This window comes from Vulpes vulpes, chromosome 13 (genome assembly GCF_048418805.1).
Source record: "Vulpes vulpes isolate BD-2025 chromosome 13, VulVul3, whole genome shotgun sequence".
In the NCBI taxonomy this organism is placed as follows: Eukaryota; Metazoa; Chordata; class Mammalia; order Carnivora; family Canidae; genus Vulpes; species Vulpes vulpes.
Genome location: NC_132792.1, coordinates 30,583,563 through 30,611,048, shown reverse-complemented (window position 1 = coordinate 30,611,048; position 27,486 = coordinate 30,583,563). Strand labels below are relative to the sequence as shown.

The window sequence follows — 27,486 nt, the reverse complement described above, 5'->3', positions numbered from 1 at the left end:
TTGTGAGCTGGCAGAAAGAGCCTTGGATTTATTATACACCTCTTTTTATTGCAAAGTTATAATTATATTGGTATAGGAGATAGCCACAGAACCCTAAACACAAAGTTGTCCAGCATCAGCCAGGCAAATCAAGGGGTATTTTTGTATCATTTTACCAATGTTAAATCCCTTAAGTGTACTTTTTTTGGTCATCTTGTTATTATTTTTTATTATTCATTCATATTTTTCCCACCTGCATTACCAATTTGGACTTTTATATAACTTTAAAAAGCAGAATGTTTGCAGGTCTTATTATTTTAATATTCTCAGAAATGTTATTTATTAAGTCTAGTTTGCCTGAGTTTTGTTTTATTTATTTTATTTTTATTTTATTAGTTTTTAGAGGGGTGGGGAGAGAGAATTTTAAGCAGACTCCACAGTTAGCGCAGACCCAGACCTGGGGCTCAATCTGGCATCCCGGATATCATGACCAAAACCAAGAGTAAGATGCTTAATCAACTGAGACAGATGCCTCTCAGTATTTTATTTTAAATTTTACTTTGGATTATTGTATTCAGGTTATTTGCTTCTTTCTTTCTCACTCTTGCTTTCTCAAACTCTGTCTCTTTCTCTGTTTATCTCTCTGTCTCTATGCTCCCTTATTGTCTCAAGATGAAAAATTATTTTTAAATGTTAGAATTTTTTTATATAAAAAACTCAGAAAAATTTTTAACCGGAGACTTGAGGAAGGCTCAAATATATTCAGAGGGATTTTTTGGGAGGGAGAATATTTAGTATGTGGAGTTCGTGTTTACAGGTCTCTCAGTGTAGGGTTTGCTACTTGAGCAAGGTTTTGTGAATGTGGTCAGATGACTTAGTCTCATAAAACCTCAGCTTTTTCATCTGCTAAGTTGAAATAAGCAGATGGTTTTTCTAACAGGTAAATGAGATAATACAAGAAAGGCAAGAATCGTAGTATATTGTGCATAGTAGGCACTATAAAGTGTTAATTATGGTATGTGATAAATTCATAATAACATATTTGTTTTATAATCAATAAAATGTGTTAAGATTATTGAAAGCTAATTAAGTGAAACATACTTTCTCTTAATAAATGTATACTAGGAAATTTAATCCTCTCCTTAAAATTTTATTTGGAGACTTCGCTTTAAAATACTTGTTCCAGGGATGCCCCGATGGCTCAGTTGGTTAAGTGACCAGCTCTTGATTCTCGTCAGGATTTCAGGTTGGTGAGCATGGAGCCTGCTTAAGATTCTCTCCCTCTCCCTTTGTCCCCAATCCCCCTCCACTTAAAAAAATACTTGTTCCACTTAAAAGAAGGTGTGTAACATACATTTGAAGTTTATATGAAATAAGTGATCACTACACATCAGGAATTTTTTTCAGCAGATTTCATCCTCATCCCTTTTGTAGATCTTTTATGTGATACTTCTAGCATCACAAAGAAGACATAAGAAAGTATGACTCCAACTAGATTAGCAGCAAGGTCCCACATTCAGAAAATTGCAGCTGGACGCTTTTTTTTTCCTCCCTTTGCTTCCATTTTGTTAAATTATTTAACTTGAAAAGTGTGAATATGCAATTTGTTTTTTACATTATGCATCAATTTTTTCTCAATGCCACTGCATGACTTTGAAACAGTTTTCTGTGGCTTGCTGTTTTGGTAGTTGTGTGATTGCAGAATGACCCGGAAGTTCAGACTTTTCTTCTTTAGAGTTAAATCATGAACCCATGTCTCAAAATAAAGCATCTGGTGCTTATTTGCTCACCAACAGTGGGAGGCAGGAGGAGTTCACAAATATTCTGTATTAATTCTATTCTCCAGCGCCTGTGCAAAGTTTTAATATTATTCCTGACATAATATTCTTTTTGAAAAGTATGCTTTATGGTAGGCGTTATCATGTATATTATACTCTGTAATTATTACGAGAATCCCATATGATAGGTATTATTTCTCTCGTTTTTATAAATGAGGACTTGGAGTTTCAGTTTAACTGTCGTGTCACACAGCTGTTAAGTAGCAAAGCTGGAATTAGAGCCCATGTCCATCTGACTTCAAAACAGACTCTCTTTCAGTTCCACCATGCTGTGTCTGTACTTTTAAGTGAAATATCATGAATATCCTGGATCAAAGAAGAATCTTTATATTGCAAGAAACACTTGACTTATTGAACAGAGTTTCAGATGAACATACCCATTTAAATGCATTTACATCTTGCTTAAAGGCAGTACTTTCCAAGGAAACTGAAAATAAGCAATTAGATTTAATTTACTTGTAGGTGTACACCTAAGGCCATACCTACACCAGCCAAATAAATGGAGATTTTAGAATCTTTCACCAGGGAGCAGTAATATCAGTGTTGCCATTCTACAAAATGTATAATCATACAATATATTTCCATTTAAAACAGTATAGAAGATTAAATCCATTCTGGCGGTGTATTTCTCATAGTTCACTATTTTATGGCAGTATTGTAATGACTTTATCTGCCTGGGTATAGCATCTGAGTCTCACAAAAAGGAACGGATGAGAAAATGGACACCAAATGCCATTTAAATCATCGGCATTTGGGAAAAATTGCTAATACTTTATAAATGTACAAAATTATTTTTCCAAAAACAGGTATTTGACAATTAATTATAAGCATTGTTGATAAGTCTGTCTATATATTAGAAAATTACTAACTAGCATTCATATTTCAAAATTAGTGCCTTGAAAAAATTGTCAAAAATTACTTTTTTCAGACTCAGCAGGAATAAAACCCAACTCCAAAGATGAGTACTTTATTATTTATGCAGTAAATAATTCTTGTATGACAAATTTTTATTTTCTGACAGGTACTGTAACTAACTTTTATTTATTGATGGTGAATTACAAATATTATAGTTGAGGTTCTACAAATAAGCAATAAATATAGAAAAGAGAAGTGTCATATATTGTTTGTTTTCAGTTCTTTAATTAATGAGGTGGATATATGAATATTCAAGATAATTTCTCTCCTTACAATATTATAAAACTTACAAAGATAGATTTTATATTTGCTTCAGTTGCTGATTCTTCTATCTATAGATATCTTCTATCAGTTGCTGATTCTTCTATCTTCAGTTGCTGATTCTTCTTCTTTTTTTTTTTTTTAAGATTTTATTTATTTATTCATGAAAGACACAGAGAGAGAGAGAGGCAGAGGCACAGGCAGAGGGAGAAGCAGGCTCCATGCAGAAAGCCTGATGTGGGACTTGATCCTGGGTCTCCAGAATCAGGCCCTGGGCTGAAGGCGGCGCTAAACTGCTGAGCCACCTGGGCTGCCCAGTTGCTGATTCTTCTATCTCTGATATCTTCTCTTCTATCTATAGTGGGATGGGTTAACTCTGGTTGCCTTTGTTTTTGATCATTACAAGTTAGTTTAAGGGCTCACAAGGTTATAAATCTGTATTTTCAACTGAAATTTTTATTGAGATAATTATAAATTCACATGTAACTGTAAGAAATAACTCAGAGAGGTCTCTTGACTACATTTCCTAGTTTCCTCTAATGGTAACAGTTTGCAAAACTATAGTATGATATCACAACCAAGATACTAACATTGATTCAACTCACCTATCTTATTCTGATTTGTCCAGTTTCATTCATATTTGTCTGTGAATGTGTGTGTGTGTATTGAATCTATAATTTTTTTGAGAACTAGAAGTGTTCTCAGGAAGCCAGATAGTTCATTAGACTGTTCCTAGTGTCCAGAAAGGTGTTTACTGGCTTGGGATCTCTTGAAATGTATAGTTAAAGCCAATAAAAAAGCTTAGTGATATTAGTAGGCTATTTGTTCAGTTTGATATTTATTTCCATGATTAGAAGTTAAATAAGAACTTGCTGGATTAAAAACCTCGAAGAATTTACCTCCATTTCCTTTCAAGAGTGGGGAGATACAGTTTTCCCAGCCTGTCTCCCTTGGATTAAAAGGATGTACTGTTACAGAGAATGAAATCATAAATTTCAACAGCCAAGAGGAACTTTATTATATGACACTCTCTGACTCAGTTTAGCTTATATAAACTCATCAATCTCTTCTTTTCTTCTTATCACTTCCTTATTCATATATTTGGAAGATATTAAACCTGTTAACACAATATAAAGGAAAGAATCTTTGTTTTCTAATTTTAAGTGATGTATCTTTCATGTCTTAGTTTCATATTCAACTTATTCTCTATAGTTGAAGTCACTCTATATACTTTTGCAAAGAGTATCTTCACATTCTCTCTTCCTTTCCTTTTTCCCTCTGATCCCTCTCTCCTTCCTTCCATCCTCTGTATAATCACATAATATTTATGAAATCCTTACTTTATTCAAGGTGCAGTACTAGGTCTGAAGAACAAAGTTAACATAATACCTTATTTTCTGAAGCATGTATCTTGATAATAGTCAGCCAGACATTATTATTGATATTAGGCATATACATGTACATGTTCATTTGCTACAAGTACTCTATGGATATTGGTGCAAAAATGAAAGTAGAAAGTGAACAATTCTAACTGGAAGTGACTGGTTATCAAAAGATGTTTGGAGGACTGCCTCTTCATGTCCATTTGGTACTTTACATGATATTTCCATATACGTTGCAAAACAGAAGCCCTCAGTTTTCTCAAATACTAAAATCCTGAAATAGAATAGCATGTTCCAATATAAATTTCTCAGTTACAGGAGTAGGAAAACCTCAGGGGTCTGAACTATTTAGGAGATGGTCAGTCCTACCATAGGTATTAGAATATATATAAAAATGAAGATCTGTCATTTTTATTGCATACAGTAGAATCTATTTATGACTAACAATATTCTAAGTGAGGTCAAGAGGGGATCACCATGATTTGTAATTGGAGTCTTCTTTCACCCTGCCCTAATGATGCTGGCCCCTTCTTTTCTTATAATTGCATTGTGTGTATGTAAATTAATTTCTCCTAAGTGCTTTAGAATTTATTCTATGAAGTAGTGTCATTTCAAATATTGTTTATACTATCCTCTTGCTTCAAGCTCCTGTTTTAAATTTTAGCTTTGGTTCTGCCAGCTTGATTGTCATTCCATATAATGAAGCTGAAACTAAAAACGTTCTACTCTAATTCTATATTCTGGAAAAAAGGAGGTGTAATGGCTCATATGGTTGTGATTAAGTATAAAGGTGGAAGAGTTTGCTTTATTGTAGACACAAGCTGGGTTTGAAGTACTGATTTAATGATCTTCAGTTGAGCAAAATTATTTAAGGAAGGTGATCTCCAGAATGCACACTGATAACAAGTAATGCACATTGCATGTTTGTTCAGCAAATAAATCAAGAAGTGATTTGGTTAGGACTACATGCCATATGCTTATCCCATGGCTTGCTATGGAACCGTAATCTTTCCTGATGTACATGGGTTAATAATAAATACTGGTAAATACAATCATTGTATAGGAACCTTAATTTGTTCATACGTTGTTGGCTTTGAAAATTCAAGAGAATAACTTAATCATGTACTTAAAAATACTGTTTTTTTTTTTTTCCTGAAGACATGTTTTATTGAGGTTTAGCATCTTTGGCTTAAGAATTTCAAAATGTTGAACAAAATGGCTGAAAATAATGATAGTAATAATAATAAATCTGCATTTTCACAGGGTTCTGGCTGAGGAATAACCTTTGATTTTGATAAAGAGATATATATAAGTGTGAAGGATTATAATAAGGAACATTTTTGAAGAAATATTGGAGGGAGTATCTCTTTATGTTTGGAATATTGCCATTTTTACCATCAAGAAATTAGTATTGTCCATGACTTAAAGGTAACTCTCCATTATACATTTAATCATTGTTATTCGATATAGCGGTGTTAGAGACTTCTGTTTCTTCCTAGTATCTGTCTCTCATGTATTACATGATAGTAGCTATTCTTTAATCCTGATCAACTTTTCTTTCCTTTATTGTGACTTAATTGCGTCAATTTGAGTCAGAGTGTTCTCTTGAGTTAAAAAGAAAAAGGAGATAATATGTACATCTACACTAAATAACTTAGAAAAATAAATAAAAGTATTATAAAAAAAAAGATTATGGGGGTGCCTGGATGGCTCAGTTGGTTAAGTGTCTGACTTCCATTCAGGTCATGATCTTGAGGTCCAGGATCTAGCCCTGTGTTCTGCTACCCACACAGTGGGGAGTCTGCTTCTCCATCCCCCTCTCTTCCTCCTCTGTTCATGCACGTGCACACTGTCTCTCATAAGTAAATCTTTAAAAAAAGAGATTATGACAACTAATAAAGATGCTTTTACTTTCATTTGAGTGATTTACCATGGGCATCAATTTATTTCCCAGATGCTCTTCTTAAGTTTGTTGTGAGAAGAGAGACCATTAGGTAGAGGACTCAATATAATGTCTGGAAGAGAATAAGCATTCAATAAATGTTTCATTTAAAAAAATTTAATTTATTTATTCATGAGGGACATAGAGAGAGAGAAACAGAGACACAGGCAGAGAGAGAGAGGCAGACTCCATGCAGGGAGCCTGATGTGGGACTCAATCCTGGGACTACGGGATCACGCCCTGAGCTGAAGGCAGACGGTCAACCCCTGAGACGGTTTTTCTATAATTGAGAGCATTGAAGAGGGAAATGAAAAAAAAAATCTAAAGATAAATAGTAAGGATAAATACTTTCTAATTGTTTTAATTAAGCTTCGTTTTCACTAATGTATTAGCAAGTTCTTTATTTTCTCCTTTTGGGAAATCTATATGAAGAAAATGTCAGTGGGGATGCCTGGGTGATTCAGTGGTTGAGCTTGTGCCTTCAGCTCAGGGCATGATCCCGGGGTCCTGGGATCGAGTCCCACATTAGGTTCCCTGCAGGGAGCCTGCTTCTCCCTCTGCCTATGTCTCTGCCTCTCTCTATGTCTCTCATGAATAAACAAATAAAATCTAAAAAAAAAAAAAAAAGATAATGTCAGTGGAACAGTTAATCTTAGTTATCTAAAAAAGCTGACTCACCTTTGATGTTAACCTTCACAACAACATACCTTTGCCTGGCTTAACTCTGAAGTTTAAAAGAAATACCAGCATGGAGTTACTTTGGGCTGAAGCTCTCCATTACGTATGTAGGTAGAATCAGCTCTGGGACCTGTTCCTGTCATCTGTTGGATTCAGTAGAATATTTTATGCCTCCATCCTTTTTATCTGGAATTAAAGTGATTCTGGGTAAAAGCTAGTTCTAGTTTGGGTAATTATGATTATCAAGCAAGTCTATATGTTGGATACAAGTAATTATTACCTATGTGCTTTTCTTTCCTTCTCAATTATGAAATACTAAGGTAAAATTTTAATATTTATTGAATACTTACTATGTTGAGTCTTTTACACATATGATATCATGTTCACAACAAACTTTGGAAGAACAATTAAGAAATTCAATTTCCCATGGAAAGTAGCCAGAAGTCAGTGGATATCCAGGGAATATAAACTGATTTTCAAAATGATCAATAAACTTTTTTCTCATATGATCTGAATTATTGAATCCTGAAAGCATATAATCCCCACTCTTAATGATTTATGAAGTCATTGTAAGAATTTGTTAAATCTAATTTAATGATGTCCCATTGTTCATCTCCTTATTATCTATATATGTGATTATTTTCCAGTATGCTCATAAAAAGTATCATGGCTTCCTATTTTTAGTGTGATTCATCATATCAGAAAATAAAAAATTGTGCAGCACTCATGCATTTGGCGGGGGAGAAAATATAAATTATTATTACAAATTGGAGGTAAGATGTTTCGTCTTATGCTCTTACATTATTTTGACCCTAGTTTAAACCCATGCATAATTATTTCTGCAGGATGATATCTGTTGTATATTAACTCTATCCCAAATAACCAATATTTAAGGTAATATAAAGAAATTACAATGAATACACAGAATGCTTTTTTACTACCTGTGGTTTTAAGTTAAAGAAGCTAGAGAGAAAATCAGTCATAACTTACTTAGTGCAAGTACTCTTTGCTTTTTTACCCATCTTTCTTCTAAAAACAAAACAAAACAAGCCTTTTTTAAAGGATGTCATCAGGTGACACGTTTATACATATATGACAGATATACATCATTCCAAACATACTTTCTAGCTTCTAACATTTGTTTACAACAGCTGATGGTATTTGTAGGCAACATTTCATTTCCTCATTTAAATAGAGTTTTGTAGATAGCCTTTAAATTTAATGCCTTTTTGACTGAGTATCCTAATACATGTCATCGAATAAGAATTATGATGTTAAAAGTCTAGACTTTTTTTTAAAAGAAGAGCACTTCTTGCATTATATATGTATCTTAGATAATTGTGGTTACTTCTGGGTGCCTGACTCTAGTATCAAGAATCACACTATCAGTTCTGAATGTGCTCATCTGTTAGAGAATAAGCAACTGCATCTGGTTTGTCAGAGGAATCAGCGATGAAAGGATTCCTTCTATTGCCAAGCATTGTAAACTGAGAGGACATAATAGAGACACTTAAAGATGAGCTCATCTCTCTGAATTTTAGAGCTTGAGGTGATGGCTTCTAGTAAGGCTAGTATTGTTATCTCAGTTTCAGGAGTTTGTGAAATTATCAAAAAAGAGTATAGGGAATTTTTAAGAAAAGGCTAACATTATTTAAGATGAAGGCAGCTTACAAGATCTTTTCCAACAATTTTTAGAAGTACTATATTGTCGTATCCAAACCAGATAAAGATACCACTAAAAAAGGGAACTACAGGCCAATATCCCTGGTGAATATGGATGCAAAAATCCTCAACAAAATACTAGCAAACTCAATCCAGCATTACACTAAAAAAATCATTCACCACAATCAAATGGGATTTATTCCTGGGTTGCAAGGTGGTTCAATATTTGTAAATCAGTCATGTGATATATCACATCAATAACAGACAGGATAAAAATCATATAATCATTTGAATAGATGCAGAAAAAGCATTTGACAAAATACAGCATCCATTCATAATAAAAACCCTCAACAGAGTAGGTTAAGAGGGAACATACCTCAACATAATAATGGCCATATATGAAAAATCCACAGCTAACATTATCCTTAATGGACTTTCCCCTAAGGTCAGGAACAAGACAAGGATGTCCACTCTCACCAGTTTTATTCAGTATAGTACTGGAAGTCCTAGCCCCAGCAATCAGACAACAAAATGATGTAAAAAGCATTCAGATCAGTAAGGAAGAAGTAAAACTTTCGATATTTGCAGATGACATGATACTATATATAGAAGACCCACAAGACTCCACTAAAAATCTGCTAGAACTGATAAACGAATTCAGTAAAGCTGCAGGATATAAAATCAAAGTACAGAAATCTGTTGCATTTCTATATACTAATAATGAAACAGCAGAAAGAGAAATTAAGAAAATCCCATTTACAATTGCACCCAAAATAATGATACCTAGGAATAAACCTAATCAAAGAGGTGAAAGACTTGTACCCTGAAAACTATAAAATAGTGGTGAAAAAAATTGAAGATGACACATAAAAATGGAAAAACATTCCATGCTCATGCTATACTATCAAAAGCAATCTATGCATTTAATGCAATGCCTATCAAAATACCAATAGCTTCTTTCATGGAACTAAAACAAACAATCCTAAAATTTGTATGGAACCAGAAAAGAACCTGAATAGCCAAAGGTATCTTGAAAAAGAAAAGCAAAGCTGCAGGCAGCATACGTTACAAAGTTACATTACAAAGCTGTCATCATCAGAATGGTATGGTACTGGCACAAAAATAAACACTTAGATCAATGGAACAGACTGGAAAACCCTGAAATAAACCACAATTATATGGCCAGTTAATCTTCAACAAATCAAGAAAGAATATCCAGTGGGAAAAAGACAGTCTCTTTAACAAAGGATGTTGGGGAAACTGGATGGATACATGTAAAAGAAAGAAACTGAGCTGCTTTCTTACACCATACACAAAAACAAATTCAAAATAGATTAAAGACCTAAAGGTGAGGCTGAAACCGTAAAAATCCTAAAAGAGAACATGGGCAGTGACTTCTTTGACATCAACCATAGCAACTTTTTTCTAGACATGTGTCCTGAGGCAAGGGAAACAAAAGCAAAAATATACTATCATGACTACATCAAAATAAAAAGCTTCTGCACAGCAAAAGAAATAATCAACAAAATTAAAAGGCAACGTACAGAATGGGAGAAGATATTTGCAAATGACACATCTGATAAAGGGCTAGTATCCAAATTATTTAGAGAACTTATATAACTCAACACCCAACAAAACAAATAATCCAATTAAAAAATGGGCAGAAGTCATGGACAGACTTCTCCAAAGAGAACATGCAGATAGCCAAAAGACACATGAAATGATGTTCATCATTACTTACCATCATGGAAATGCAAATCAAAACTACAGTGAGATATCACCTCACATCTATCAGGATGGCTAAAATTCACAATGCAAGAAACAACGGGTGTTGATGAGGATGTGGAGAAAGGGGAGCCCTCTTGCACTGTTGGTGGGAATGCAAACTGGGGCAGTCACTCTGGAAAACAGGTTCCTCAAAAAGTTAAAAATAGAACTTCCTTATGATCCAGTAATTGTATTAGTGAGTATTTACCCAAAGAATATAAGAAAATTAATTCAAAGGGATGTATGCACCCCTATATTTATAGCAGTATTATTTATAATAGCCAAGTATGGAAGCAGCCCAAGTGTCCATAGAAGATGTGATATATATATATAGATCTCTAATTATGAATATAAAATATATATTATAATACATAATGGAATATTATTCAGCCACCAAAAAGAATGAAATCTTCACACTTGCAATGACATGGATAGAGCTAAAGAATATAATGCTAAGCAAAATAAGAGAAAGACAAATACCATATGATTTCACTGGTTTGTGGAATTTAAGAAAGAAAACAAATAAGCAAAGGAGGAAAAAGGGCAAGAGAGAGAGACAATCAAGAAATAGACTTTTAACTATAGAGAACAAACTTATGGTTACCAAAGGGGAGGCAGATGGGGGGTAGGTGAAATAGGTGATGGGGACTAAAGTGTGCACTTCCTGTGATAAACACCAAGTGTTGTATGGAAGTTTTGAATCACTGTATTGTACACCTGAAATTAATAAAGCACTGTATGTTAAAAAAGAAAGAAATATCAAAAGAAAGGCAAATACTATTTATCTAAAATTAATATATTTACAATATTGAACAGAAACGCTTACCATCAGCTATAATTTCTATGTTCTTAAAACTGTTATTTACAACAAATTCCAGTCATTTGTTTCTTCCAACCCGGGATTAATTTTATCTCAAGGCAATTCTTTCTAGTTCATTGACCCTCTGCCTTACAAGCAATTTTATTTGCAAATAATGATGTGTTTATATGTTCATGCTAACATTGTATTGTGTTCATTTATAAAAGAGATTAACCTATTGAAACTTTTGTCAGTTTTAAATGAGTATATACTTAAAATTAAGTTTTGTTGAGTGCGGTTTTATAAATAGAAATATTCTTGAAAATAATTCTGCCTGCAAAAGCTTAATGTCTGGTGAGCTATCGTGGCTTTATTGGATCATGCCCCAGATGAGCATAGATAAGACTTCCTATGAGGGGTCCCTCCACAGAAATGATGTTTTCAGAGGCAGTTGCTTGTATGTGAAGGAAGGGATCAGTCCGTAGATCTGTGCAACAAGTTCTGAATATATGGAAACTACACTCCTGAGTAATAATACCTGCCAGCCTGCCTAGCTGGTTTCCTTCCTCCTTCTCTCTCTTTCTTCCTCTCTCCCTCTCTCCTTCCTTTTCTTCCTCCTTCAAGGTTTGGCATTTCTGCGTCTCATATTCATGTTGGAAAGGAGCAAATCTAAGGAAGGTAAAGGAAAAAGGGAGAGGAACTGAAGAGGAATAACATATACATATCACAGCACAGAGTGCATATACTACTTAGCTCACTGAGTGCTAAATGTAGGATATAGAAATATTTCACAGCCTGGAGAACATGATAGCATCACATAGTCTAGTTTGCAATCACCATGTACAATTACACATCGGAAAGTTTTCTTCAGAGAAAATGCTAGCAACCAAATGAAAAGGTCCGGGGAGTTGTTTTAGAGTGTTCAAAATGTCTTTCATACTTTGTATTATTATGAAGAAGAGCTTATGTCATTTCTTATGTTAGTACTGATGTGATATATTTAATTAGATTTTCAAGTTTTTATTTTATTTATTTCATACCTATTTTCTCTCAAGAATAATCATCAAGGACAGAGGGAAGATGAGAAACTCCACTGTTTTAAAACCATGTACCTCATATTTCTTCTCTCTGAAATTTTTGGGACAGAAATGTAAAAGTTTATTGTGAACTCTGATAATCAAACAATAATTTTGCCACTCGCCCTGTAATGCTTTCTCAGTGTTTTGTTTGTTTAATCTTTTCTACCACCTTGCCTCCTTCAAAACTCACCCTGTGGCCCCTTCCCCCAGGCACTCACATTCTGCTTTCCAAATTGACTGGCAGCTAATCTTATAAATGAATCCATTCTAATGGTTGCTGATATGATACTAGGGCTTGAGGTCAATCCTTCCACCTAGTTAAGTTGTTAAAATTTCTTAAAAGAGGCAGTCCGATAAACTGAAATGAGCATGAGAGCACCAGCAAAATAGGATTGAGAGTCCTAGTTTCACTACTGATTTTGTGACTTAAATAAGGTATTTTAATTTTGAGCCCTAGCCCAGTAAATATGATGGTAAAATTATACCTACTCTATTTACTTCTCGGGGAACTATTAAATCGTGTATTATAAAGTGAAAAAGTAGTATGTATGATGTTGATTGATTTAAAGATCTCCTTAGAAACAATGATTTAACCCAAGGCAGTGAAGATAATATATAGCTTCTACAACTACTAGGTACAAAGCTTTGTGGAGTATATAGAAAGTACCATGTAGAGAGATAATAAATATACAGATCACTATTATAAGGAAGACAATGATGAAAAATATTAGAGTTAAATAATGTAGGAGTTCAAAGGATCACCTCTGAACTTCCAGCAAGGAGAAGCTGTATGAATCAGGAGGTGTTCATTTAGGGGGTAATGGATAGACTTCCAAAAAATGGTAGGGTTTAAGCATAACACTAATGATGGGTATTTAGAGCAATATACCACACAGCGAATGCCTTTGAAATACAGAAAGATTGACTATGATTGTACCCAAAAAGTAGAGTGTCAAGGAAGCTGCTTTCGGCCAAATTACTCTTATCAGTTATGTATAACTTACAAATTATTATAACTGTGAAGATACACAGGCATTATTAAAAGCCTCCATAATTATGAGTAAATGACAGCAGCTTGCTTGATCTTTAGCAATTATATTGCTAAATCTTTAGCAAGTGTTTTATGATATTAGCAATATTTTCAGCAATATGAGTTCAAAGTCTAGAAATCAAAACTTTGTGCTGGCATCATAGCCTACATATTAAATCTTTCTGTAGATGAAGGCATTTTCAAACCAATATTTATTGTATTTATTAAAGATGCCATGCAGTAAGGGAATTAAGTGACTCATACAGTTTAGTATTGCACAGGATTTACTCTCCCAAATTTGGGGACCCACATCAAGATTTCACAAAACATTTCAATATACTATATGGTGAATTGGTCATCATCTGAGGCATGAACTCAAGTATCCTCGGATCTATATTCATTGTCAACATGCCAAATTTTTAGTCTCTTTATCGTTCTATAGCCCACCTATTTTTTGAAACTCTTTTTAAAAAGTGATACTTGTACTTGTTCATTGGATAAAAAACTTAAAATCAGTAATGAACTATCACTTTTAGACTAATCTTCTGCCCGTTTCTATTCTTGGCTGAGAGTACTTCATAGAGCACTGTTACTTCCCTGGATTAGATTAAAGACTTTCAAAGTAGAACTGTCATTTCCCTCACATTTATTTGTTTATTTGTCAAGTCATTCTGCCATCCTTTGGCGCTCTAATATCGTGGCCCCCCAAATCACCTCCTCATTCCAAATGGAGACCTTTCCTTCCAGGTTTAATCACAATCTTTAAGAATGTTTATCTGTTCAAGCTCATCAATATATTTCTTTTCATCTCCATCTACACCATTTCACAATGTAAAAAACTCCAAGGAAACAAATGACATTATCTGGATTAATATGACTAATGAAACAAATGACTATATCCGGTTATTGAGCTAAAGAAATACCTAGCAGGCCAGTGGCATTTCAATAACAGCAGTGACCTGTGAAGAGTTCCATTGAATCCAGCTATCTTTTTCTAAATTAATAAATGTAACTTATGAGAAAATATGCAATTTTAGCATATGGAAGTCAACGTTGCCTAAAATTTAGAACTGCAAGTATCAATCAGGCCCACTGATGTTCTATAACAAATGTTCTTTATTTTTATTTTTTTTTTAAGATTTTATTTATTCATGAGAGACAAAGAGAGAGAGAGAGAGGCAGAGACACAGGCAGAGGGAGAAGCAGGCTCCATGCAGGGAGCCTGACATGGGACTCGATTCCAGGTCTCCAGGATCATGCCCTGGGATGAAGGCGGCGCTAAACCCCTGAGCCACCCGGGCTGCCCACAAATGTTCTTTAAAAGATATTTCTGGGGGGATCCCTGGGTGGCTCAGTGGTTTGGTGCCTGCTTTGGCCAGGGCATGGTCCCGGGATCGAGTACCACATCAGGATCCCTGCATGGAGCAGGGATCTCTCTCTCTCTCTCTCTCATAAATAAATAAAATCTTTAAAAAAAAAAAAAAAAAAAAAAAAAGCTATTTCTGGGAGTGCCTGGGTGGCTCAATGGTTGAGTGCCTGCCTTTGGCTCAGGTCATGATCCTGGGATCCTGGGATCCTGGATCAAGTTCTGCATCAGACTCCTCACAGGGAGTCTGCTTGTCCCTCTGCATCTCTCTGTGTCTCTCAGGAATGAATAAATAAATTAAAAAAAAAAAGAAAAGCTGTTTCTGAGTTCTGTTTAGTCGAACAGAATCTATGGCTGATTTGTACCCAGAGTTTCCCCTTTACAGTTTTCCCTCCTGGAGAGAACAGGCCTTCTCTGTCTCACCACTGCCCTCCAGGCCCTGACCCTTCTCTGGACCTCCTGCTCGTCAACTAACTTTTGGGTGTTGCTTCTCTGCTGCTGTTTTTTATATCTGCTAGCCCAGACCTCTCATCTATGATGTTTCCTCCCTAACCTTCCAAAGTGCATTCTCCTTCTGTGCCTCAAGATTTGAATCAGGAAGTGGTATTGGGTCAGCCTGTGACAAGGAGTAGTGTCTGGAAGGTCAGGGAGGGTTTCTGGCAGCAAAGAAGCATACTGTGCCAGGTTTCTTGAGCAAGAGTGGTAACTCCCTCCTCCTTCCTTCCAGCAGCTGAAAAGAGTCCAGAAACTGCAGCTCCTCTTTCCAGTGACACTTCCAAACATTTGCAAGAGCCAGTCACACTCCAGGTGAATATTTTCAGACACCTGGGATGAGCTGATTTTGTGTTTGTGTAAATAGACCAAAGAACAAAGGGCAAAATATGGCAGTTTTTTCCCCAATCTTGAACTTGGTCTCTGCATATAAAACTTAATTTTGTATGTGAGTATGCAGGTGAAGGCTTTCTAGTTTTATTTCAGATCATGATTTTGTTTCTAAAAACATCTTGAATTTTCTACTTTACTACCTAGGACCACATTTTATCTCTTCTGTTTCTCTCTCTTGAAAATGGTGATTTGCCGGTTTCAGTAGGCTCTATGATAGAAAGAATATCCAGACCTATCATAGCCTCAGAATTCTTTCTTAAAACCAGCTAGAAAAATGAAGTGAAACAATCTTGAGTTTGTATTACGTGTGGATATATGGTAGCATATGCATGTAAACTTGCCTCTTGATGCTATACACATTGTTTTCTATGATGTTTTAGAAACTGTAGCCAAAGAGTGCTTTTTTTATTCTTGAGAAATACAGTGATTTAACTTCCTCTAGGTTTTAGACAATTCCAGTGTCTTATTTTGGAGTTTTTAGGCACTGAATGCATGCAAAGGGAATGTTTCTATTTTGCCACCACCATTATGTTATCTTTTCCAGTGCAATTACAAGCTAATTCAGGGCTCTTTGTGTTAGTCTAATAGCTTCTGATTCACTGCCGTCACCCAGTACCTCTTCATGCACTTTTAATAACATCTGCAGTGCCCCCAGCACTTACCTAGGGTTAGCATTTTTCTCTAAGTAGAGACTCATCTTTGGCAAATCATTAATGGAACATCAAAAAGATCCCATCTGTTAGAGTTACATATGGCTAAGATCAGAATTATCAAATATCTCATTTTTTTCTTTTTTCTTTTTTTCTTTTTTCCCCTTTCTTATCCACACAATAAATGTAGTTGTCAGCAGGATAAGTTCATGCGCCGGATAAGGTCACAATTTCATTTAGTGACAACTTCCAACAGTACGAACTTACAAGGTTCGATTTATTAAAGAGTCAGAAGGGATAAGATCACTGCATGGCCAGCCTGATTTATCAGGGTTTGACTGGAGTACTTGAATAGGGAATGTCGTATTTCAAGTTTATGTTCAAAACTGTAGTTTAGTGTGTGTTATGACTGTATGACTCAAAAATTGAGAAGGAAAATTAGAAAAGGTATCCCTATAAGGCGATTTGTAGCCACTTACCAAGAACTATCATTTCCTGTGCCAAACTATGCTTCGAGATGGCTCAACATAGCATAATATAAATGGCACTATTTGTCTTAAAATGCAGATGAAACATGCTGTTATTAATGCCTGCGAAAACACGCATCTAGTGACAAAACTGCAGTTTGGCTGTGAAGATAATCAGCAGTGAAATGATCATCTAACCCTCTTATGTATCTGGCGGGCAGCTGTCAAATGGTTAAACCATAAAATAGCGAGAGCTCTTCCATACTTCAGCCACCTTGGCTGACTTTGAAAATGTTTTGAGATTTTTAGAATCTTTCAGCGCTTTTTGAACTCAGCATGACTTCAGGGCTGTCCATGTTTGATACCATGATGTATAATGTTTTCCAACCATGGGGAAAATATAAATATGGGTTCTGACGCTCTAGCCTTCTCTGTTATATAGTAAGGCCTGATAAACGTAGGAGCTAATTCATGTGGCCTGCTTTAAAATTTGGTAATATATTTAAAAACAAGTTCAAACCAATCCAAATTTTATTTTCAGCAAATGAAATATGATCTTCGGTAGTCTCATTTATTTGCAACCATGTCCTTCTATGGAATCCGAGGCTGGAGTTAAGGGATGTTCTGTAAATACCATATGCGTTTATGTCATCAACTTAACACTGGACTCAGTCGAAGCATGATGGTTGATAACCATGCTAAAAGGCCCACATCTTGTCTGTTCCTCTGTCGTATACTACAGTTTTCATATACTTTGCTTTCTAAAGAGGCATCAAAAGGGCCCTATTTAAAAGAAACAAAACAATGGTTTGATTGTACCTTCAGCAAAATAAGATTTGAGGATATCTCTCTTGACTTTAAGTGTTTCTTTCCACCAGTGAATTTCTTTTATTTGCGCAAAGAAGTGGTTTGATATCTTAAAAGCTGCAGTATGTTTGGTAGTGATTTTGGATTTAGGGCTTTTTTTTTTTTTTTAAGTGAGGCTATCATAAGTCTTTGAGTAATCACAGACTTTTAAAAGTATGCATTATCAAGAAGATAAGAGAAACAGCCCTCAGCACTAACAATATTATCTTTTACCAAAATTGATTAGTCCATCCTATGTGTCTCAAATATTTTGTGTAAACTTACCCAGCATGTTAAAAAAGGGGGGGGGGGGAGCTGCTTTTTGAGGAATAGCTGCAAAAATATGAACTGGCTAAGAGGAAAAATCTTCATTTTTCATCCTGCTCCATATTTCACAGATGAGGTAACATAAGTAAATGTAGTAAAATGCTGAGCAAATGAAATATATGATTATTGTAATACAAAGAGGAGACACATATGAAGAAAGTTATTTTTGTCCTTAAAATCAACTTTAACTGTCCTAAAATTAAATCTATGAACTTAAGAAAATCTTCATCCAATCAACTATGTTCAGTTTGTATTTTGCAATGATCACATGTCACAAATGATATTGATTACCAAAGGATAAACAGAAATTAAAAACTATACTTGTGGTTCAAGAGGCTTATATTCCTGTTGAGGTGAAAAGGGTTATCAAAGGGAAAGCACTAGGGGATCATTAACTGCAAAATTGTGTAGCATTGGATTATAAATGCCATGGCATACTAGAGAAGGAGAAAACAGTTTGTCTGGAGTTCAGAGACATCTGGTGAAAGAGAAAAAGCTTTGGGTTCGATCTTGGAACACTAATAAACTTTATCAAGGCAGCCAGCCATACAGAGTGTCTGTCGGGTAGCAAGAACAATTCTCAGAAAGGTAGGGGTTAAACTGGACATGAGGAGGAAGGTTTAGAGATAAAGACTTTCTTGACTAGAGGGGAAGAGAATATATTCTGGAGAGCAGAACAGAAAGACACTGTGGAGCAATATTTTGGTTAAGATTCAGGCATAGGGGGCAGCCCCAGTGGCGCAGCAGTTTAACGCCGCCTGCAGCCCAGGGTGTGATCCTGGAGACCCTGGATCGAGTCCCACATCAGGCTCTCTGTATGATGCCTGCTTCTCCCTCCCTGTGTCTCTGCATCTCTCTCTCTCTCTTTCTGTCTCTATGAATAAATAAATAAATTCTTAAAAAAAAAAAAGATTCAGGCATAGGTACTCAAGTTGGGACGGTCAAAAGGGAACTCATGAAGGAACTTGTACCAATGAGTGACCAAGGAGTTTTAGTAAGTTTATCCTGATGGGGATTTGAAACCTGAATTGGAAGCTGGTCAGTAATCTACATCTGATTTGATGAACCCTGGGGAATACTGATAAGAAAAGTGACTCTTTGAGATATTTGATAGGGATATAAGCCAAGGTGTGGGGTATATTTTGGGTGGAAGACTTAAGAGGGGTTGTGACCACAGAACCTCTTAGATATGATGATGGAAGTATGTGGACATGCTCTTAGAATGCTTCAGTGTCTTTTTGGTGAATTAGTAAATATTAGGGACTTTGCATGTGTTATGTGAATTAATCCTCTCAGCAGTCATATGAAGAAGATATTGTAATTCCTATTCTGTATGCAGAAACTGAAGTTCAAAGGGTTCAGGATCACATGGCTTGTGTTCAGGATAACATGGCTTGTTCAATCGACTCTTCTCCAGTTCAATTTTGAACTCATTCCAGTCTGTGTTTTGTCTTCCTATTTTGCAAAATTCCTTTCACTCCAGATATCCATGATTTCTGTCTCATCAAAAGAGATCTTTCCAGTTATTTTCTTACTTTCATAAATTTTCAGATTACTTGATTCATCCCTCCTCCTTTACATTCTCAATCAATCCATTGGCTGATATATCTACTTTCTATTCTCTTGCACTTCTAAATTTCTTTCTTTTTTTTTTCTTTTTTAAAGATTTCTTTAACTTGAGAGACAGAGAGAATGGATGGGGGAAGGGCAGAGGGAGAGAATATCCAAGCAGACTCTCACTGAGCATGGACCCAGAAACAGTGCTCAGTCCCATCACCTATGAGATAAGGACCTGAGCTGAAACCTCAACCAACTGAGCCACCCAGGTGCCCCACTTCTAATTTTCTGTTCCTGTTCCTCTATCACTCTGCCTTTTGAAGATCCTTAGAACTCTGTCTTAGGCCTCCTTCTTTTATTGTGATACGCTCTGTCCTGGATGAACAATCTTACGGCTTTTATTACCATATTAAAGCTAGTTTTAAGTAATGAATAAAATGCCAAATTTACCACTCTAGTTAAGACCTTGCTTCTGAGTCCCAGGCTTGTACCTGCCCACCTAAAATCACCTCTTGCCTTCCTTACAGTCACTTTAACCTCAATATTTCCAAACTATAACTTCTCATCTTGTCCTTAAATCTTTTTTGTGTGTGTGTGTGTGTGTGTGTGTGTGTTCTTTATCTCAAAAGATACATGATCATTGGCCTATTTGCTTAAGCCAGATACCCGAATATTATTGTTAGATTTTTCCCTTCCTTAACTCCTAAAATCTAAATAATCACTAAGTTCTATGATGTCTACTTCCCAAGCCTTATGGATTACATTTCCTGAAATTTGTCCAAGGTCCAAGCTTGTTTTGCTTGTTGCTTTGTGCTTGGCCGTAACCCACTGTCTGATATTTAACAGATACTAAATATGTATTAGTAGAATAAAAGAATGAAAAAACTAATGTATGGAGGCAAAAGAAAGTGAATAAACAAATCAAACAAAATTTGGAACTTTTGTTTTCTGATTTTGGAATATTTGATCTTTTCATTAAACATCAATTTTTATGATAGAACTGTTGGACACAGGTCTTTGACCTACAACCCCAGTGTTCTTTATACCTCTCATGATATATCTGGGGGGAGAAAATCATGGTGTCATGGGCACCTTACCAAGTAACAAGTGAGTACAAAACCCTCTTTACCAATGACAAAGACTCAGAAAATAATTTTTCTATTCAAGTCCATTTAGCTGGTTATTGAATGCAGTTGACTAAAAGTTAATCTTATTTTTAGCACAGTAATGTTTCCTCTATTTCATCACACTTATTAATCTTTGAAAAAAATTAAATATATTGTTAACCAAAATCTAAGTTAAATTGAATGTAACTTTCATTTATACAGTGTCGTATTCTCTATCATTAACCCGGGTAGCCTTGGTAGTGTATAAATGCTAATTATTTGCAACGTGCTTGCGGTTTTCTTTAACACTGTTGTGAATAAATGAGTATTTTTATTTAACTACTTCAGCAACAGAATGGATTTTTCCAGTCCTCAAATAACTTCCTTATAAGCAAGAAAGGAGACTGGGATTTGCCTGTTTACCTAATAAAGTTGAAAAGATTGACTTGTTAGCTTGAACAGTTAACTTGACTTTCTGTTATGGCCATGTTTAAGAGCTCATAAAAGTAGTTTTGGTTTGCTTAAAATTTTAATGCATAGTCAAAGACACCTCAAGAACATTGGCGATATTTAGGTATCACTTTATGATCTGCCCTAAGTTTGTAGTTCTTAATCCATTAAAAGAAAGAGCTACTTGTAAATCCATAGGTACAGATAAGAAGTCACTGTTTGACTGAGTCTGAACCCTTTTCGAATGAAAAATGTCAGTGGCAGAAAGAGAGGACGAATTACTTTTTTAAAAAGGTTTTCAAAGATCCTCTGATTTCTCTGGTATCACTTAAATGTGACATGAGGGATCCCTGGGTGGCGCAGCGGTTTGGTGCCTGCCTTTGGCCCAGGGCGCGATCCTGGAGACCCGGGATCGAATCCCACATCGGGCTCCCGGTGCATGGAGCCTGCTTCTCCCTCCGCCTGTGTCTCTGCCTCTCTCTCTCTCTCTCTGTGACTATCATAAATAAATAAAAAAAAAAAAATTAAATGTGACATGACTTTTTTTGAGTGTGTAAAAACAAGCAAATTATTTGGGCATCACTTTTATGTAGAAAAGAACATTCTTAATGAGGGTTTAGCTGAGGGATTGAAATATATTTTATCTTTAAATGGTAAATTGTAAGGAATTGCTTAAAATTTAAGTAAGTATGGTTGAAAAATTCAAAGAACTATCCAAAATTAAGCAGTTTTTTTCCTAACAGAAAAAATATCTTAAAGATTGAAATAACTACATTATCACATATGAATATGAATGCATGCTTTGAGGGACATTTCCCAGAGTCCTTCTTGACTTCATAATAGGTTGCTAGCTATCCTCTGCCTTGGAGAATTTTGTGAATAAGGCCTTTGATTCCAATGCACTAATCAAAAAGATTGTACAAGGACAAAAAACATTTTCAGGGGGAAAATCTCAGAAATGGGTTTGTTATTCTACCTACAGAAGACAAATTTTTTATGTTCCATTTTCCCTGGACTCTGGATTTGTTACTTAAGCATTAATATATTATTTGTTGCAAATGTTCTGTTTAGAAAGCTACATTTCAGAAGCTCAGACTTACAGAATTTTTTCGGGATCCATTTTTCCTAATTACTGATCATCTTTAGCTATCAATATATCAGAATGAAAAGAAAAAAGAGGAGGGGATATGTTTGTCTGTCTTAATGAGTTTAATGAGTTCTTCCATTTTTAGCATATTTGACAAGTGGGAGAGGAAGGGTAGAAGAGAAGAAGGGAGAATGGAGGTGTCCTTGATTTGACATTGTTTACTGTGAACCTGAGATTATTTTCATAGTATCTTCATTATCTCAATACAGATAAGTTTATATTTTCATATGAACACAAAGAAAATACGACATAATATTTTAGCTGACTGTGGTTTAGCTGACTTTAATTTTGGTTTTCAGGATGAGCAATAATAAAAAAGTGAAAAATAATGCCTAGTATTTTAACTGATGTTAAACAGAGGTGACACAAAGGTGACACAAATGTAAAGGAATAAAGAAAGGTCTAACTGAACTCAGGTTGATGTATTCCTTTTGAAAACATCAAGATTAGGGGCGCCTGAGTGGCTCAATCAATCTTCTGTTCAGGTCATCATCTCAGGTCCTGGGATGGAACCCCACATAGGCTCCCTGCTTAGCGGTGTGTCTGCTTCTCCCTCTGCCTCTGCCTCTTTCCTCACTCTGCTCGCACTCTCTCTCAAATAAGTAAAATCTTTGAAAAACATCAAGATTAAATCTGCATATTTAAAGTTATAGACTTGAGAAAAACTTAAAGCCAGAGTAAGGCAAAACTTTTATAATATATTACCTATCATGACTTATAGATCACTTAGAAAATGTAATTACTGAATACATTCTGTTTTATTTAGAACTTTTCTTGGCTATCTGTTATATGTGGGTTTTTATTTATACTTTTATTAATCCATTCCTTCCCATTTTCATGTCTACTCTTGAGCAGGTTAGGAACATGTGCCAATAAAAAATGAATAAATTATATTTTTAAGATTAATATTTTAAAATATAAACCTTTTGCTATGATAATAAGCTATGGTGATACTGCCAGGACATAAATATTATAGATATAATTATTTAAAGAGAAAGACTCCAATTCCTGATCGGGATTTTGTTGGTTTGTTTATCCCAAACAGTTTTTAGGCTGATGGTCCTTCTCTGAAGTTTTGAAGTTTTCACTTATTTATTTTGTATTAATTCATGTATTTGTTAAATAAATTTCTTAATAAGCATTTGATGAATTCCTACTTTATGCCTGTGTGAATAATGTCTTTACTTCCTATTTCCCTTTTATGATCTTAATGTAATAATTTGGAGGGAATGAAAGGAAGACCATCCAAAACTGGCTGTTTCATAAATGTTTCCTGTCCAAACTCTTTGGGTAACATAGAATCTATATCAAGTATAAAAAGATAATGAATTTGGTGAAACATTTTTCTTACTTGGGAAAAGATGTACATATCTACTTTTTGTACCTGTAGATATTTGATCCCTTGAAACTAGTAGTGATTCTAGAAAATTACCAAGTGCTTTCACATTTCTCCAGATGCTCCCCATGAGTCTTAAGTAACTATAATAACATTGCATAAGGTATATATCATTAGTTATAATTTTTAGTTACATTGGTCATCAGATATAAGATTTTCAATTCTGAGCCATTGTCCTAACTTTCTTTTGTCTACCTGTTTAGCATTAGAGCAGTGCTCTTTGAGGTAGTGTTATTATTTCGGGTTCTTTGGGACTTGCTACATAGAATTGACGTCTGTTGACGATGTGTGTGAAAAAGTGCAAGGAAGAAATTGGACTAAATCTGAATACAATTATCAGGGCAAATTTTATTTACCTCTCGGATAACAAGATCAGTTGTTTTTCAGACAAGCATAATTAATTCTCTTAATATGAATCCGGAGAATACCATGTGTGTAAAGCAAACTTAGAAAAAGAGGAGGCTGTAGGTAAAGCACATGTGAAAGTGCCCTAAACACCTCTTGTTTTCATTGTCTGCAGGAGAGCTGGAAGTATTTCAGAAAGATGGGGAACGGAAAATCCAGAGTCGACAGCAACTTCCTGTGGGAACAACATGGGGGCCATTTGCTGGGAAGATGGACCTGAATAATAATTCCTTGGTAGGTGGATGTTCTGAGATGGTTGACTCAGTATTTTGTCATAGCTCAGAAATTATCTCTGCCTGCTTCCCAGGGAAATCACTAAAAATAACAGTTTGTTTTTTCTTTTTCATGGACCACAAAACTTGGATATTTTCCAAGTGGTTTGTCTCTGAGAGTAATACACACAGAATTTAGAAGGAAACAGGTTAATCATACTAAATGGTTGTTTAGTAAGGTAATTTATAAGGTTGTTGCTTTATCTGCTTAGCCAGACTAATACTACTCACACTTAATAATATATACAAATGCGTTTATTTTTAAGATGACACAAATTAATTGTCATACATTACAGGTTTACATGAAGAACAAGAAATAAACAACCTTGTTATTCCTCAGCAATATTATTTGTACCTTTAAAAGCAAAGATGAATGATTAGCATCATAATTTTTGTTAACTTCTCTGGAAAGTCTCTGTAAAATCATCCTCTAGGTAAGATTATATGGATAATTGAGGAATTCAAGGTTTTGAAAAGTAGTGGAAAGATGGGATGTGTGGGTACATTTAAACTTCATGTCTTAATTGGACATTTTAGTTTTCTACTGCTGCTGTAGCAGATTACCTACCACCAACTTAGTGGCTTCAAAACAACACAAATGTATCACCTTGCAATTCTGCAGGTCTGATGTCTGAAATGAATCTCAGCCAGCTAAAATCCAGTATCTGAAGGGCTGAATTCCTCTCTGGAGTCTCTGGGGGTGAATCTGTTTCCTTCTCTTTTCCAGCTCTCAGGGCTGCCGACATCTCTTGAGGCATGGCCCCCTGCCGTCTTCAAAGCCAGCAATGGCTGACTGAGTCTTCCTCACATCCACCTTCCGACTCTGAGTCTTCTGTGTCCCTCTCTCACATTTAAGAACATCTGTGATTCTAGGGGGCCCACCCGGGTAATCTAGGCTAATGGTCCTATTGTAAGGTCAGCTGATTAGCGATTTAAATTCCATCTGCTTTCTTAACTCCTTTTTGCCATGTAAGGTAACATTCACAAATTCCAGGGATTAGGACATTAGGATTTTTCCTCTTTAAGTGATAATACAAGTGATAAAACTTAGGGAGACAAATGTTTTCTATTATTTCAGAGATCTACAAATTATATATATATGAAATGAAAGCCTTTCCCTGTAATTTTTAAAAGATTTTTAATTAATTATTTAACTTATGAGAGACACAGAGAGAGAGGCAGAGACATAGTCAGAGGGAGAAGTAGGCTCTCTACAGGGAGCCTGATGTGGGACTCAACCCAGAACTCTGGAATCACGCCCTGAGCCAAAGGCAGATACTAAACCACTGAGCCACCCAGGCATCCCAAGCCTTTCCTTCTAAATGCCCCTTGGCTGGGAAGATCTCATGGCTGCTAAATGACTCAGTGTCCACTGTGGAGACATAACTTACAGAGGATTTTTGACAAATGTACTAAACTCAGCAACATTGTCTGCCTTCATGCAAGAAAGTCGTCTTCAAATTATTACACGAAAGAAACTGGTATGTGCGGATCTCTGCTTATTCAGTGCCATGTGGATGAGACAGAGATTATTGGTTCGACTAAAGGTAATGATTGGAATAAATAGGAACTATTTGTGTCACTAAACTTTTAAACAACATGGGAGATTCAAGGGTGTTATTTTACTTTCTAAATCCACACATTTGTCCATAAAAAGATGAAGTAGGAATTTTCACATGTATTTAAGAACCAAACAAGTTGATAGGCCAAGCTGAATATTTAATAATCAGGACAGTTTAATTCTTAGTGGTCCAGTGCACCTACTTCAAAAAGACTTTGAGAGATGGTCCCACAAATACTTCAGTCTTTGGCTGGTTGAGTTGTATTAATAGACTCTTCTATTGGCTCCTTTGAGAGAACAATATTTACCATACAGATTTCTCAAGCAAAGGCAACAGGAAGATTGTCTACAAATCAAAGGTTGAATTAAATGCTATTCTAAACCCATTTTATCTGGAGGTTTCTATAGGTTCTCTAGCTTTGCTTAAAAAATGTTTTAGGAGATCAGATACTTACTTATCACTACATAAGTGATAAGTAACCATCATAAGCTTTAGTTATTTCTCTGATATTTCTACAAAAGTGTACTACCACTGAACTAAAGCTATTACTGAAGTTAAAGAAATGTTTTCCCTTTTATTATATCAAGATAACATCTATATGAAAATTCAATTGTTGATAAATCTTTATATAATTATCTATCTATGTATGTGTGTATATATACACACATATATATAGGTAGCATGGTACTTTTATACATTTTTAGCATGTGATAAATTGTGATGTGTGGAAAATAAACTTATTTGTGAAAGGCAAATTTTTCAATGAAATAATTTCCTATTTCTTAGATTTTTTTAACTACTGCTGTACTAATCTATGGCTATTTCATGCCATATTTAATATTTTTAAAGGACTCAGTTTATAAATACAAAGTTTTCAGAATTTTTAATGCTATTTGACGACTATGAATACTCTTCAAGGTATCGAACAGTAGTGCATAATAGTTTTTTTAATAGAAAATCACTTAATACTCTAGTTTTCTTTTTTTGCCTTCATGTTTAAATATTTGATTCATGTTTATTCCCTCATATTATAGTATTTTTCTCTATTTAAAAACTTGGTTGCTTTGCCAAAATACTCTTTAAAATATTTTTCTTTTGTGATAACATTCTTTTGTGGAAATTATTTTTGATTTTATGTCATTAAATACTCTTGGTACTACCATTCCTGCTGTAGAACAATTGGCTAACATATACTACATATGCATTCTTTCCTATCCACTGTATAAGGAATTCAAAATGGATTCATTCATTTAATCCTCAAAATACACCAGTGAATTTGGATCTATTTAAAATTGTTTTTTTTATGGATAAGAAACTAAAGGCTCAGGGCTTTTGATTCCAGAATCTACACTTTTAAAGACCATGCCACACTCTTTTCTCAAGAGCATCTGTGACATGATGTGAGTATGATAGAATTGTTTAGGGTTTCCTTACTTAAACTTCAAATTTATAAAAATTTCTGGAGAAAATGTGCCATGATTAGAAGTGTGCTCTTTTCTTCTTACTTTAGGCAAAATATTTGTTATGGTACTTCACGGACTATTTGTGCAGTTACGAATTAATTCAAAGGCTCCTGCAGTTTCATTACCTCTATAATTTGGACAGTACTTTAGTATGTATTTTATATCATGAAGATAATTTTTTCCTGATCGTAAAATATATAGCCTTCTAACCCTTCATTACCCAACTTTGAATCAGATTTGGAATTAGCACACTCC

At 35.0% G+C, this 27,486-nt stretch overlaps 1 protein-coding gene across 5 annotated transcripts in view; it reads left to right on the top strand.

Annotated features, from left to right (window-relative positions):
- Positions 1-27,486, top strand: part of ZFPM2 (zinc finger protein, FOG family member 2) — a 456,766-nt gene that overhangs the window by 203,602 nt on the left and 225,678 nt on the right. For 3 of the 5 annotated variants that reach the window (XM_072734069.1, XM_072734068.1, XM_072734070.1), the window contains one exon: positions 24,050-24,168. In XM_072734069.1, coding sequence (XP_072590170.1) covers positions 24,050-24,168 — 119 coding nt within the window. Of the gene's footprint in view, positions 1-5,692; positions 5,804-7,673; positions 7,769-24,049; positions 24,169-27,486 lie in introns of those variants that run through there. The other 2 variants (XM_025994841.2, XM_025994842.2) reach the window with 2 other exon arrangements.